This window comes from Oncorhynchus nerka, unplaced genomic scaffold (genome assembly GCF_034236695.1).
Source record: "Oncorhynchus nerka isolate Pitt River unplaced genomic scaffold, Oner_Uvic_2.0 unplaced_scaffold_942, whole genome shotgun sequence".
NCBI lineage: Eukaryota > Metazoa > Chordata > Actinopteri > Salmoniformes > Salmonidae > Oncorhynchus > Oncorhynchus nerka.
The window spans coordinates 200,838-214,832 of record NW_027040365.1 but is presented as its reverse complement, the minus strand read 5'-3'; the positions used below and the strand labels follow the sequence as shown (position 1 = coordinate 214,832).

At 45.7% G+C, this 13,995-nt stretch overlaps 1 protein-coding gene across 1 annotated transcript; it reads right to left on the bottom strand.

Annotated features, from left to right (window-relative positions):
- Positions 1–522: 522 nt before the first annotated feature.
- LOC135570663 (globoside alpha-1,3-N-acetylgalactosaminyltransferase 1-like) lies at positions 523–4,411 on the bottom strand. Its single transcript, XM_065016622.1, has 3 exons — positions 4,222–4,411; positions 3,868–4,002; positions 523–2,348 (listed from the first exon to the last, which is right to left on the bottom strand). Exons 2-3 carry the CDS (start codon positions 3,906–3,908, stop codon positions 1,658–1,660), a joined length of 732 nt encoding a protein of 243 aa, XP_064872694.1. The 5' UTR covers positions 3,909–4,002; positions 4,222–4,411; the 3' UTR covers positions 523–1,657.
- Between the last annotated feature and the right edge of the window lie 9,584 nt (positions 4,412–13,995).

The following is a 13,995-nucleotide window of genomic DNA, read 5'->3' as shown; positions in this document are numbered from 1 at the left end:
GTTGATCGTTGTCTCTGATTGAGAACCATACTTAGGCAGCCTGTTTTCCCACTATGATTTGTGGGTAGTTGTTTTCTGTGTTTTACCATACAGAACTGTTTCGGTTTTCATTTATTTATCTTGTTCTTTTCTATTTCTGTGTTCAGTTGAATAAATATATTATGGACACATACCACGCCGCGCATTGGTCCGATATTTCATTCTCCTCGTCAGAGGAAGAAGAAAATCGTTACATTTGAATGCCAGCTCCACATTGACCTTCTACGTTTTCCTTAATGTAAATCCACCACTGTGTCTTGTCTGATCTACACATCTATAGGTGGAATCCATGCAACATTCCCTATTTCTCCATCTCTCCACTAAACCGCTGGTTTGTTACTCATACACCGCATATCGTTGTCACAGGGGAGATGTTGTTTTTAGTTAGGCTGTGGAAAATATAGTAGTAACAAGTAGTGAGATAACACAAACATTCTGAAAGTGGTTAAATATTTATTTCAAGAAAAATACACATAATCGTAATATTTTTTGAAACCTTATATTTCTTGATGTTTTTCCCAGTAATCAACATACACAGTAGATAGGCTACAGAATACAGGATGAATAAGGTAATACAAAATATTTATTTTCCTATAAATGAAGAACGTTATTATCCATAAATGATCCATATATTATCCATATATTATCCATATATCCATACAACAGTGACTGATATACAGTACATTTAAAATAGTAGTTTTATGGCAGTGTATATATTTCACCAACAGAAAATGAATGGGGCCGGACAGCTGTATATCCAATGTGACATTTTATACCTTTCCCTAACCTTAACCTGAACTTAACCTAACATTAACCCAAACCTCAGTGAAGCTATACCTGAACTTAACCTAACCTTATCCCAAACCTCAGTGAAGCTATACCTGAACTTACCCTAACATTAACCCAAACCTCAGTGAAACGATACCTGAACTTAACCTAACCTTATCCCAAACCTCAGTGAATCTATACCTGAACTTAACCTAACCTTATCCCAAACCTCAGTGACGCTATACCTGAACTTAACCTAACCTTATCCCAAACCTCAGTGAAGCTATACCTGAACTTAACCTAACCTTAACCCAAACCTCAGTGAAGCTATACCTGAACTTAACCTAACCTTAACCCAAACCTCAGTGAAGCTATACCTGAACTTAACCTAACCTTAACCCAAACCTCAGTGAAGCTATACCTGAACTTAACCTAACCTTAACCCAAACCTCAGTGAAGCTATACCTGAACTTAACCTAACATTAACCCAAACCTCAGTGAAGCTATACCTGAACTTAACCTAACCTTAACCCAAACCTCAGTGAAGCTATACCTGAACTTAACCTAACCTTAACCCAAACCTCAGTGAAGCTATACCTGCACTTAACCTAACCTTAACCCAAACCTCAGTGAAGCTATACCTGAACGTAACTTAACCTAACATTAACCCAAACCTCAGTGAAGCTATACCTGCACTTAACCTAACCTTAACCCAAACCTCAGTGAAGCTATACCTGAACTTAACCTAACCTTAACCCAAACCTCAGTGAAGCAAAACCTGAACTTAACCTAACATTAACCATAATCTATTAAGTTTTTCTTCTGTCGGTCGAATATCCAATTCCTAGTCCTATACATTGGGACGAATTTCAGCATAGTTTTTAACGACAGAAGAGAAGCGAATGACTTTGACCTCTTTGGTATTGGTCTTCTTGTCATCCCACTGGTACTCTGGAGACAACAGCTTGCTGGGCTTGTTGTAAAGCAGGTACCTGTTGAGGTGACTCTCCTCCTGCCAGGCAGCCTCAATGGAATTCCTCGCGTCCTCTTCAAGCTGGTTCCGGCATACCTTTGTTAGTGTGTACACATCCTCCACGAATCCTCCGAACAGGGCCCCGGCATAGTAGTAATCTCCCTCATCCATGGGGATGTAGGCTGTCGAGGCTGGACGCCGTTCGTATGTGAAGTGGTCACGGGTCGCCTGGTAGAACCATGGGTGAATCACAGCAACCAGCCTGCCCAGAGACTCGGCTCCCCAGCGAGCGTAGAACTTGCTGTCCACGTCCAGACAGAAGATGTAGTCGGCCTCCCTGCTGATCTGACGTTCGATGGCTGTCTGGATGATCTCCATCCTCCGGGCTGATATCTCCTGCCAGCGGTTTGAACCTGGCACCTGGATCACACTTAAATGTCTCCCCTGAGACAGGTTCACTGATGGAACATCGTCGGGACGATCTGTGAAAACGTAGTAGCGCACGTTGAAGTCGACCATGAAGTGCTTCTCTGCTGTCTCCAGGAAATCTCGGAGAAAGCGGACGTATCTGTCAGAATTTAAAGACACACAGGTAACTGTCAAAATATAGGAAACATCAACATAAAGCGTCTTAATAGAGAGTTGGGCCGCCACCTTGGTCCTCCACCAGCCACCTTGGGCCTCCACCAGCCACCTTGGTCCACCACCAGCCACCTTGGGCCTCCACCAGCCACCTTGGGCCACCACCAGCCACCTTGGGCCTCCACCAGCAACCTTGGGCCACCACCAGCAACCTTGGGCTACCACCAGCAACCTTGGGCTACCACCAGCAACCTTGGTCCTCCACCAGCCACCTTGGGCCTCCACCAGCCACCTTGGGCCACCACCAGCAACCTTGGGCCACCACCAGCAACCTTGGGCTACCACCAGCAACCTTGGGCCGCCACCAGCAACCTTGGGCTACCACTAGCCACCAGAACAGCTCTAATGCACCTTGGCAAAGATTCTACGAGTGTCTGAAACTCTAACGGAGGGATAATTTGGTGTTTTGTTGATAGTCGTGGAAAACGCTGTCTCAGGTACTGCCTCATTTGGATTGAGATCTGGTGACTGGCATATGGTTTACATCGTTTTCAAGCTCATCAAACCATTTAGTGACCACTTGTGCCCTGTAAATGGGGGCATTGTTGTTCTGGGTGATTAGCCATGGTAGCAAAAAGAATGACTGAAATAATGGTCAGCCCAGCCTTTTTATACATGACAGTGAGCATGATGGGATGTTAATTCAGTGAACTCAGAAACCACACCTGTGTGGAAGCACCTGCATTCAATAAACTTTGTATCCCTCATTTACTAGTGTTTTCCATTATTTTGGCAGTGACCTGTACAATACATAAGGGTTTAAGGTGCCTTTCTCAATGGCACAACGACAGTATCAGAAACCAGCGATTCTGATGCCAGAAACACTCTGTAACTGTATGGTCATTCTCATAGGACTGTATAGGACATACTAAACCGATTCCGACCAGAAATTACAGTCCACCAGAAAACAGACAGAGTAGTACAGTTATTCAAATCTTAGCCAAGCTGTGAATCATGACATCATGATATTGTATTACCTGCCATGTGACATGAGCTAGTTATGTCCTCATACACTGAGTGTACAAAATATTAGCAACACCTTAATATTGAGTTGCACCACCGAAAGCGTTCCACAGGGATTCTGGCCCATGTTGACTCCAATGCTTCCCATAGCTGGTCATGTCCTCATACACAGTGTTGTTCTTGTCTTGCCCATTCACCATCGGAATGTCACACAAACACAATCCATGTCTTAAATGTGTCGAGGCTTAACAATCCTTCCTTAACCTGTCTCCTCCTCTTCGTCTACACTGATTGAAGTGGATTTAACAAGTGACATCAATAAGGGATCATAGCTTTCACCTGGATTCACCTGGTCAGTCTGTTATGGAGAAAGCAGGTGTTCATAATGTTTTGTGCACTCAGTGTAGTTTCAGTGTTTTATAAAAATATTGACAGTTTAATTTCCCTTTTTGAATATTTGGGAAAGGTTGTAGGCTGCTCACTTTCCAACGGCAAACACTGTGGTTGCTATGGTGATGTTCATGGACTTGTAGATTGTGTCGACGAGGTCAGGGTCAAAGGTTCCTTCCCAGACGATGGGTGCCAACCACGGGGTGACTGCCACCACATCAGTACGACTAAAGAAACAAAACAAGATCAAGCCTGACTGTGTTGTACTGATTATGATCTCCATGTTTACAGATATACAGATCAGGCCTGACTGTGTTGTTCTGATTCTCTGCTCAATGTTTTTAGCAGTTGAAGTCCCATGAAAAGACGTGAGGTAAACTAGGCTACACGCTGATGTGGAAGATAACAATGAGATGAAACTAACATAACGTAGCAACACTACTCACCCCACCAAGACACTGGGCTGCTTGTACAATAGCCTGGGAGAACAAAACGTAATTCATTAGTTAATGAAGATATGGGCTGATGTTGTTATTGCTCTCTCAAAAACAAAGTGCTAGTACCAAAAAGGGTTTTTAACTTTTTCACTGCAGGGGAAACCTTTTTTAGGCTGTGGAGAACCTTTTTTAGGCTGTGGAGAACCTTTTTTAGGCTGCAGAGAACCTTTTTAGGCTGCAGAGAACCTTTTAGGCTGTGGAAAACCTTTTTTAGGCTGTGGAGAACATTTTTTAGGCTGTGGAGAACCTTTTTAGGCTGTGGAGAACCTTTTTTAGGCTGCAGAGAACCTTTTTTAGGCTGCAGAGAACCTTTTAGGCTGCAGAGAACCTTTTTTAGGCTGTGGAGAACCTTTTTAGGCTGTGGAAAACCTTTTTTAGGCTGTGGAGAACCTTTTTAGGCTGTGGAGAACCTTTTTTTTAGGCTGTGGAAAACCTTTTTAGGCTGCGGAGAACCTTTTTTAGGATGCAGAGAACCTTTTTTAGGCTGTGGAGAACCTTTTTTAGGCTGTGGAGAACCTTTTTTAGGCTGTGGAAAACCTTTTTTAGGCTGCAGAGAACCTTTTTTAGGCTGTGGAGAACCTTTTTTAGGCTGTGGAGAACCTTTTTTAGGCTGTGGAAAACCTTTTTTAGGCTGCGGAGAACCTTTTTTAGGCTGCAGAGAACCTTTTTTAGGCTGTGGAGAACCTTTTTTAGGCTGTGGAGAACCTTTTTCATATTGGTACTTTGGATCATCCTTTATATATATAAAAAAATTAAGCTGCGGACTGTTCTAGCAGGAAAATAATGTGGAACGTGGAAGAATAGGATTGTAGTCCATCTAGGTTGCTTTAAAAACTGTATGAGGGTAAGTTGGGTTGGAGTCATAACATTTGTGGAATTACCATGTGTTTTTTTCCATGTGGTTTCACCCGTGGATGTAAACATGAGGTTTGTGGAGAATTGATTTGGGGGCGTGAGTCATTATGTAGGGGTGTGTCCTCCAGTGGCTGTGGGCTTTAGGTATGTTATTTAAGACTAAGTTAGAGGATGTCGGTAATTGATGTTTGTTTTCTCTTTGTCATTATGGGGTATTGTGATGTCATTATGGGGTATTGTGATGTCATAATGGGGTATTGTGATGGCATTATGGGGTATTGTGATGGCATTATGGGGTATTGTGATGGCATTATGGGGTATTGTGATGGCATTATGGGGTATTGTGTGTAGATTGATGAGACAAAAATCACTCAATCCATTTTAAAATAAGGCTGTAATGTAACAAAATGTGGAAAAAGGGAAGGGGTCTGAATACTTTCCCAATACACTGTAAATAAGAGCTTGCTACCATGACTATTTGTGGGAAAAACACCCTAATTAACTCTTTTGTCCTACTACAGTTGACCTATTATAGAACCACCAAGACTCTTTGAAGAGCTGACCGCCCGGCCAAACTGAGCATTCAAGGGTGAAAGGCCTTGGTCAGGGACGTGACCAAGAACCCAATGGTCACTCTGAAAGAGCTCCAGAGTTCCTCTGTGGAGATGGCAGAATCTTTCAGAAGGACAACCATCTCTGCAGCACTCCACTAATCAGGCCTTTATGGTTGAGTGGCCAGACGGAACCAACTACTCAGTAAAATGCACATGACAGCCCACTTGGAGATTTCCACAAGGCACCTAAAGGACTCTGACCATGAGAAACAAGATTCTCTGTTCTGTTGAAACCAAGATTAAACTCTTTGGCTTGAATGACAAGCGTAACGTCTGGAGGAAACCTGGCACCATCCCTACGGTGAAGCATGGTGGTGGCAGCATCATGTTGTGGGGATATTTTACAGAGGAAGGGACTGGGATACTAGTCAGCATCGAGGAGAAGATGAACGGAGCAAGGTACAGAGAGATCCTTACTGAAAACTCTGGGATGCTGGCTTTCTAGGCAGAGTTCATCTGTCCAGTGCCTGTGTTCTTTTGCCAATCTTTTCTTTTTATTGGCCAGTCTGAGATACAACGTTTTCTTTGCAACTCTGCCTACAAGGCCAGCATCCCAGAGTCGTCTCTTCACTGTTGACGTTGAGACTGGTGTTTTGCAGTTACTATTTAATGAAGCTGTCAGTTGAGGACTTGTGAGGCATCTGTTTCTCAAACTAGACACTCTCATGTACTTGTCCTCTTGCTCAGTTGTGCACCGGGGCCTCCCACTCCTCATTCTATTCTGGTTAGAGACAGTTTGCTCTGTTCTGTGAAGGGAGTAGTACACAGCGTTGTATGAGATCTTCAGTTTCTTGGATGGAACAGCCTTCATTTCTCAGAAGAAGAATAGACTGACTAGTTTCAGAAGAAAGGGCTTTGTTTCTGGCCATTTTGAGCGTGTAATCGAACCCACAAATGCTGATGCACCAGATACTCAGCTAGTCTAAAGAAAGACATTTTTAATGCTTCTTTAATCAGAACAACAGTTTTCAGCTGTGCTGATGTTGGTTCCAACTTTTCTGTGCTCCTTTATTTACTTAACAAATAATGAATACACTAAATGTGCATATTTAACATTAAGATATTTATTATTATATATATTATGATATTATTTGAATCAGAATACAGAAGTCAGAACATACAACTTATGTCTCTCCTGAGTTCTGCCCCGAGCAAAAGAAAGACTGGATCTTATATACCCGAGGTCACACCTTATGGTGCCATCTCCTATGTCAAAACCCTTCATGTGCAGCTAAAAGACCCAGTTATTCTTAACACGAGGTTTCTGAGAACCTGTTTCAGCGTTATGCAAATCTGCCATAGTATCAGAGAAAAACAGACGCTGTCTCTCTGTGTCTCGCTATCACCCACAGTCCCTTTTCTCACCTTTTCTCACAGACGCCGTGGTTCCTGCGTGTTTTGGCAGAGAGCACAGACAGAGTCCTTAATATTCAGCTATAGAGTGAGCATCAGTACAATGGCACATAAGCAAATGAATAACAACATAATCAGTGGTGGGGGTCTTGAGAAGACCCCCAATATCAACTTTTAACCCTTCACTAACATAACTGCAAAGGGGTTTTCTATTGATCAATCAACCTTTTAAAATGATAAACTTGGATTAGCTAAACAACATGCCATTGGAACACAGGAGTGATGGTTGCTGATAATGGGCCTCTGTACGCCTATGTAGATATTCCATAAAAAATCTGTCGTTTCCAGCTACAAGAGTCATTTACAACATGAACAATGTGTACACTGTATTTCGGATCAATTTGATTTTATTTTAATGGAGAATAAAAATGTGCTTTTCTTTCAAAAACAAGGACATTTCTAAATGACCCCAAACATTCGAACAGTATTGTATGTTAAGTTGGAAAAAGTCAGTTGTATAGTTCGTTCTTTTCTTTCCTATTGAACATACTACTTTCCGTATGAAATATTATCGTTTATTTAGATATTAGAGTACCTGAGGATTAATTAGAAACGTTGTTTGACTTGTTTGGACGAACCCTACCAATAACTTTTTGGATTCCTTTGTCTGCATGTTGAACGAGTGGATTACTGAAATCAATGGCGCCAACTAAATGGACTTTTTGGGATATAAAGAAGGACTTTATCGAACAAAACAACCATTCATTGTGTAGCTGGGACCCTTGGAATCGCAAGCAGAGGAAGATCTTCAAAAGTAAGTGATTTATTAACAAGTTTCAATCCAAGAGGCTTTGATTACATTTCCAATATCCTCGCCCAAGTGGGAAATTTTGTTTGAGTAATATATATGCCAATTGGCCATTGACTTTAATGCAGAGAAACCTAAATCAGTTTTACTTAATTTCTTTCAGCATGTCAAATGTGCAAAAGTTCTAGACAACCTTTACTCATTTACATTACATTTAAGTCATTTAGCAGACGCTCTTATCCATAGAGATGTGCAAAAAGTTCTCCCTCGCCCTCCATTTGGCAAATCTGACCATAATTCCAACCTCCTGATTCATTGCTTACATGCACAATTTTAAGCAGGAAACACCAGATGCTCGGTCTATAAAATAGTGGTCGGATGAAGCAGATGCTAAACTACAGGACTGTTTTGCTAGCACAGACTGGAATATGTTCCGGAATTCTTCCGATGGCATTGAGGAGTACACCACATCAGTCACTGGCTTTATCAATAAGTGCATCAAGGACGTCATCCCCACATTGAATGTGCGTACATTCCCCAACCAGAAGCCATGGATTACAGGGAACATTTGCACTGAGCTAAAGGGTAGAGCTGCCACTTTCAAGGAGCGGGACTCTAACCCAGAAGCTTATGTCCTCCGACGAACCATCAAACAGGCAAAGTGTCAATACAGGACTAAGATCGAATCGTACTACACCGGCTCCAACGCTCGTCGGATATGGCACGGCTTGCAAACTATTACAAGTGACACAAACCTACCAGACGAGCCAAATAACTTATATGCTCACTTCGAGGCAAGTAACACTGAAGCATTGATGAGAGCATCAGCTGTTCTGGACGACTGTGTGATCACGCTCTCCGCAGCCGACGTGAGTAAGACCTTTAAACTGTATCCGATTGCAGAGTAAGGTGTTTAATCCCAGGGTCCTTAGCTTAGTGAGGAGCTTGGAGGGCACTATGGTGTTGAACACTCAGCTGTAGACATTGAACAGCATTCTCAAGTAGGTGTTCCTTATGTCCAGGTGGGAAAAGGCAGTGTGGAGCACAATAGAGATTGCTTCATCTGTGAATCTGTTGGGGTGGTATGTGAATTGGAGTGGGTCCAGGGTGTCTGGGATGATGGTGTTGATGTGAGCCATGACCAGCCTTTCAAACCAGTTCATAGATACAAATGTAAGTGCTACGGTGCAATAGTCTTTTAGAAGGAAAAGGGGGATACCTAGTCAGTTGTACAATTGAATGCATTCAACTGAAATGTGTCCTCTGAATCAGAGAGGTGTGGGGGGCTGCATTAATCGACATCCATGTCGTCGGCACCCGGGGAACAGTTGGATAACTGCCTTGCTCAGGGGCAGAACGACAACTTGGCGTTCTAGGACTATGGTGGTCTACTTGAAACATCTGGATATTACAGACTGGGCCAAGGTAGAGAGGTTGAAAATGTCAGTGAAGACACTTGCCAGCTGGTCAGCGCATGCTCTGAGAACATGTCATGGTAATCCATCTGGCCCCGCAGCCTTGTAAATGTTAACCTCTTTAAAGGTCTTACTCACATTGGCTACTGAGCGCGTGATCACACAGTCGTCTGGGAACAGCTGGTGCTTTCATGCATGGTTCAGTGTTACTTGCCTCAAAGCAAGCATAGAAGGCATTTAGCTCGTCTAGTAGGCTCGCGTCACTGATGCAGCTCGCATCTGGATTTCCCTTTGCAATCCGTAGTAGTTTCCAAGCCCTGCCACATCTGACGAGCATCAGAGCCGGTGTAGTAGGATTCAATCTCAATCCTGCATTGACGCTTTGCCTGTTTGATGGTTCGTCTGAGCTCAGCGCAGACGTTTCCTGTAATCTATGGCTTTTTGTTTATGATATGTACGAGAATTTGGAGAGAGAAATGGGAGAGTTGTTGAGTTGGTGGAGGATGCACGGATCTGGAATAACGGAACGTGTTGTCAGTTTGGTGCCACCTGAGCTCCCCGTACTCGTCCTGAGAAGTGTGTTAAAATTCCGGAACAATTGAAGCCTGCTATAGGCACCAGGTCTCCAGTGCACCTTCACAACCCAGTACGTCTTGTGCCAGCTCCTTGCACTTGCCGTTTGAAGTGTTATGAAGTTTGGGTACCATTGACTCTGGCTATAAGTACCAGTTCTCCAGTACGTCTCCACAGTCCAGTACGTCCTGTGCCTCCTCCCCACACTCACCCTGAGGTGCATGTCACCAGCTCAGTGCCACCTGTACCGGTCCCACGAATTAGGCCTCCAGTGCACCTCCACAGTCCAGTACGTCCTGTGCCTCCTCCCCGCACTCGCCCTGAGGTGCGTGTCATCAGTCCAGTGCCACCTGTACTGGTCCCACGCATCAGGCCTCCAATTCTTCTCCACAGTCCAGAGCTTCCGGCGACAGTTCACAGTCCGGAACCTCCTGAGACGGTCTACGGTCCGGAACCTCCTGAGACGGTCTGCGGTCCTGAGCCTCCAGCGACGGTCGGCGGTCCAGAGCCGTTAGAAGGAGTTCTCAGTCCAGAGCCTCCGTCGACGATCCACGGTCCGGAGCCTACGCCGATGATCCCTGCACCAGAGCCGCCATGGAGGAAGACGTATCTGCGAGCGTTGTTGATACTTCGCCCCGCACCAAATTCGCCATGGAGGAAGACGTATCTGCGAGCGTTGTTGATACTTCGCCCCGCACCGGAGCCGCCCCCGACGGTAGATGCCCACCCGGACCATCCCCTATTGAGTCCGGTTTTGCAGTCGGAGTCAAAACCTTAGGGGGGGGGGGGTACTGTCACGCCCTGATCATAGAGAGCTGTTTATTCTCTATGTTGGTTGGGACGTGATAGTGACTAGGGTGGGTCATCTAGGTGTTTAATGGTTTATGTTGGCCTGTTATGGTTCCCAATCAGAGATAGCTGTTTATCTATCGTTGTTATCGTCTGATTGGGGATCATATTTAGGCAAATCAAATCAAATCAAATCAGCCATTTCCTCATTGTGCTTTGTGGGACCTTGTCCATGTATAGTTGCCTAATAGCACTGTTAGCGTGCCCCTGAGTTCAGTACTACAGATGCATTATGTAAATGAAGTGCTATTAGCATGTGTCATTTTTGTATTTATTTTTACCTTTATTTAACTAGGCAAGTCAGTTAAGAACAAATTCTTATTTACAATGACGGCCTACCGGGGAACAGTGGGTTAACTGCATTGTTCAGGGGCAGAACGATTTTTACCTTGTCAGCTTGGGGATTCAATCTAGCAACCTTTCGATTACCGGTCCAACGCTCTAACCACTAGTCTACCTGCCGCCCCTAAATGTCATGGGATGTGATATGATGTCATTTGCTCCATTGTTGAAATGTGTGGTCCAGTCTTTGAGGGTATTGACCAATGAATGTGTGTGGTTATAAACCTCCTCATCACAAGCTCTACAAACCACGTTGGCTTGCCAACCTCAACTGTGGATTCCTCTCTAATTCATACAGCATTTCCTGCAGGGCTGCATTCTTTTGTATGTGTTTGAAACAGAGACTTAGGTAGACATTGCATCCTTTTACCGGCCCCATTAAGGTGTCTGTGAGATCACAGGCAGTGCCATTGAGGACGTCTCCATTTTGTTCTTCTTTTACTTCTATGAGTTGGTAAACTAACTGAAAGGGTGCACACTGCCCCCTGGAGGGTGTTGTCTGAACAGGTACAAAGCCACGGTTGGTGATTTACTGTATTTCCAATCTCGCCATCTCCTGGGTTAACCATCTCCATCCCTCTCTCCATCTCCTGGGTTAACCAGCTCCATCCCTCTCTCCCCCTCCTGGGTTAACCAGCTCCATCCCTCTCTCCCTCTCCTGGGTTAACCAGCTCCATCACTCTCTCCATCTCTCCATCTCCTGGGTTAACCCGCTCCATCCCTCTCTCCATCTCCTGGATTAACCAGCTCCATTCCTCTCTCCCTCTCTCCATCTCCTGGGTTAACCAGCTCCATCCCTCTCTCCATCTCCTGGGTAAACCAGCTCCATCCCTCTCTCCATCTCCTGGGTTAACCATCTCCATCCCTCTCTCCCTCTCTCCATCTACTGGGTTAACCAGCTCCACCCCTCTCTCCCTCTCTCCATCTCCTGGGTTAACCAGCTCCATCCCTCTCTCCATCTCCTGGCTTAACCAGCTCCATCCCTCTCTCCCTCTCCCCATCTCCTGGGTTAACAAGCTCCATCCCTCTCTCCCTCTCTCCATCTCCTGGGTTAACCAGCTCCATCCCTCTCTCCATCACTCCATCTCCTGGGTTAACCAGCTCCATTCCTCTCCATCTCCTGGGTTAACCCGCTCCATCCCTCTCTCCATCTCCTGGGTTAACCAGCTCCATTCCTCTCTCCCTCTCTCATCTCCTGGGTTAACCAACTCCATCCCTCTCTCTATCTCATGGGTTAACCAACTCCATCCCTCTCTCCATCTCCTGGGTTAAACAGCTCCATCCCTCTCTCCCTCTCTCCATCTCCTGGGTTAACCAGCTCCATCCCTCTCTCCCTCTCTCCATCTCCTGGGTTAACCAGCTCCATCCCTCTCTCCCTCTCTCCATCTCCTGGGTTAACCACATTTACATTTACATTTAAGTCATTTAGCAGACGCTCTTATCCAGAGCGACTTACAAATTGGTGCTTTCACCTTATGACATCCAGTGGAACAGCCACTTTACAATAGTGCATCTAGGTCTTTTAAGGGGGGGTGAGAAGGATTACTTTATCCTATCCTAGGTATTCCTTAAAGAGGTGGGGTTTCAGGTGTCTCCGGAAGGTGGTGATTGACTCCGCTGTCCTGGCGTCGTGAGGGAGTTTGTTCCACCATTGGGGGGCCAGAGCAGCGAACAGTTTTGACTGGGCTGAGCGGGAACTGTACTTCCTCAGTGGTAGGGAGGCGAGCAGGCCAGAGGTGGATGAATGCAGTGCCCTTGTTTGGGTGTAGGGCCTGATCAGAGCCTGGAGGTACTGATGTGCCGTTCCCCTCAAAAGCTCCGTAGGCAAGCACCATGGTCTTGTAGCGGATGCGAGCTTCAACTGGAAGCCAGTGGAGAGAGCGGAGGAGCGGGGTAACGTGAGAGAACTTGGGAAGGTTGAACACCAGACGGGCTGCGGCGTTCTGGATGAGTTGTAGGGGTTTAATGGCACAGGCAGGGAGCCCAGCCAACAGCGAGTTGCAGTAATCCAGACGGGAGATGACAAGTGCCTGGATTAGGACCTGCGCCGCTTCCTGTGTGAGGCAGGGTCGTACTCTGCGGATGTTGTAGAGCATGAACCTACAGGAACGGGCCACCGCCTTGATGTTAGTTGAGAACGACAGGGTGTTGTCCAGGATCACGCCAAGGTTCTTAGCGCTCTGGGAGGAGGACACGATGGAGTTGTCAACCGTGATGGCGAGATCATGGAACGGGCAGTCCTTCCCCGGGAGGAAGAGCAGCTCCGTCTTGCCGAGGTTCAGCTTGAGGTGGTGATCCGTCATCCACACTGATATGTCTGCCAGACATGCAGAGATGCGATTCGCCACCTGGTCATCAGAGGGGGGAAAGGAGAAGATTAATTGTGTGTCGTCTGCATAGCAATGATAGGAGAGACCATGTGAGGTTATGACAGAGCCAAGTGACTTGGTGTATAGCGAGAATAGGAGAGGGCCTAGAACAGAGCCCTGGGGGACACCAGTGGTGAGAGCGCGTGGTGAGGAGACAGATTCTCGCCACGCCACCTGGTAGGAGCGACCTGTCAGGTAGGACGCAATCCAAGCATGGGCCGCAACGGAGATGCCCAACTCGGAGAGGGTGGAGAGGAGGATCTGATGGTTCACAGTATCGAAGGCAGCCGATAGGTCTAGAAGGATGAGAGCAGAGGAGAGAGAGTTAGCTTTAGCAGTGCGGAGTGCCTCCGTGATACAGAGAAGAGCAGTCTCAGTTGAATGACTAGTCTTGAAACCTGACTGATTTGGATCAAGAAGGTCATTCTGAGAGAGATAGCGGGAGAGCTGGCCAAGGACGGCACGTTCAAGAGTTTTGGAGAGAAAAGAAAGAAGGGATACTGGTCTGTAGTTGTTGACATCGGAGGGATCGAGTGTAGGTTTTT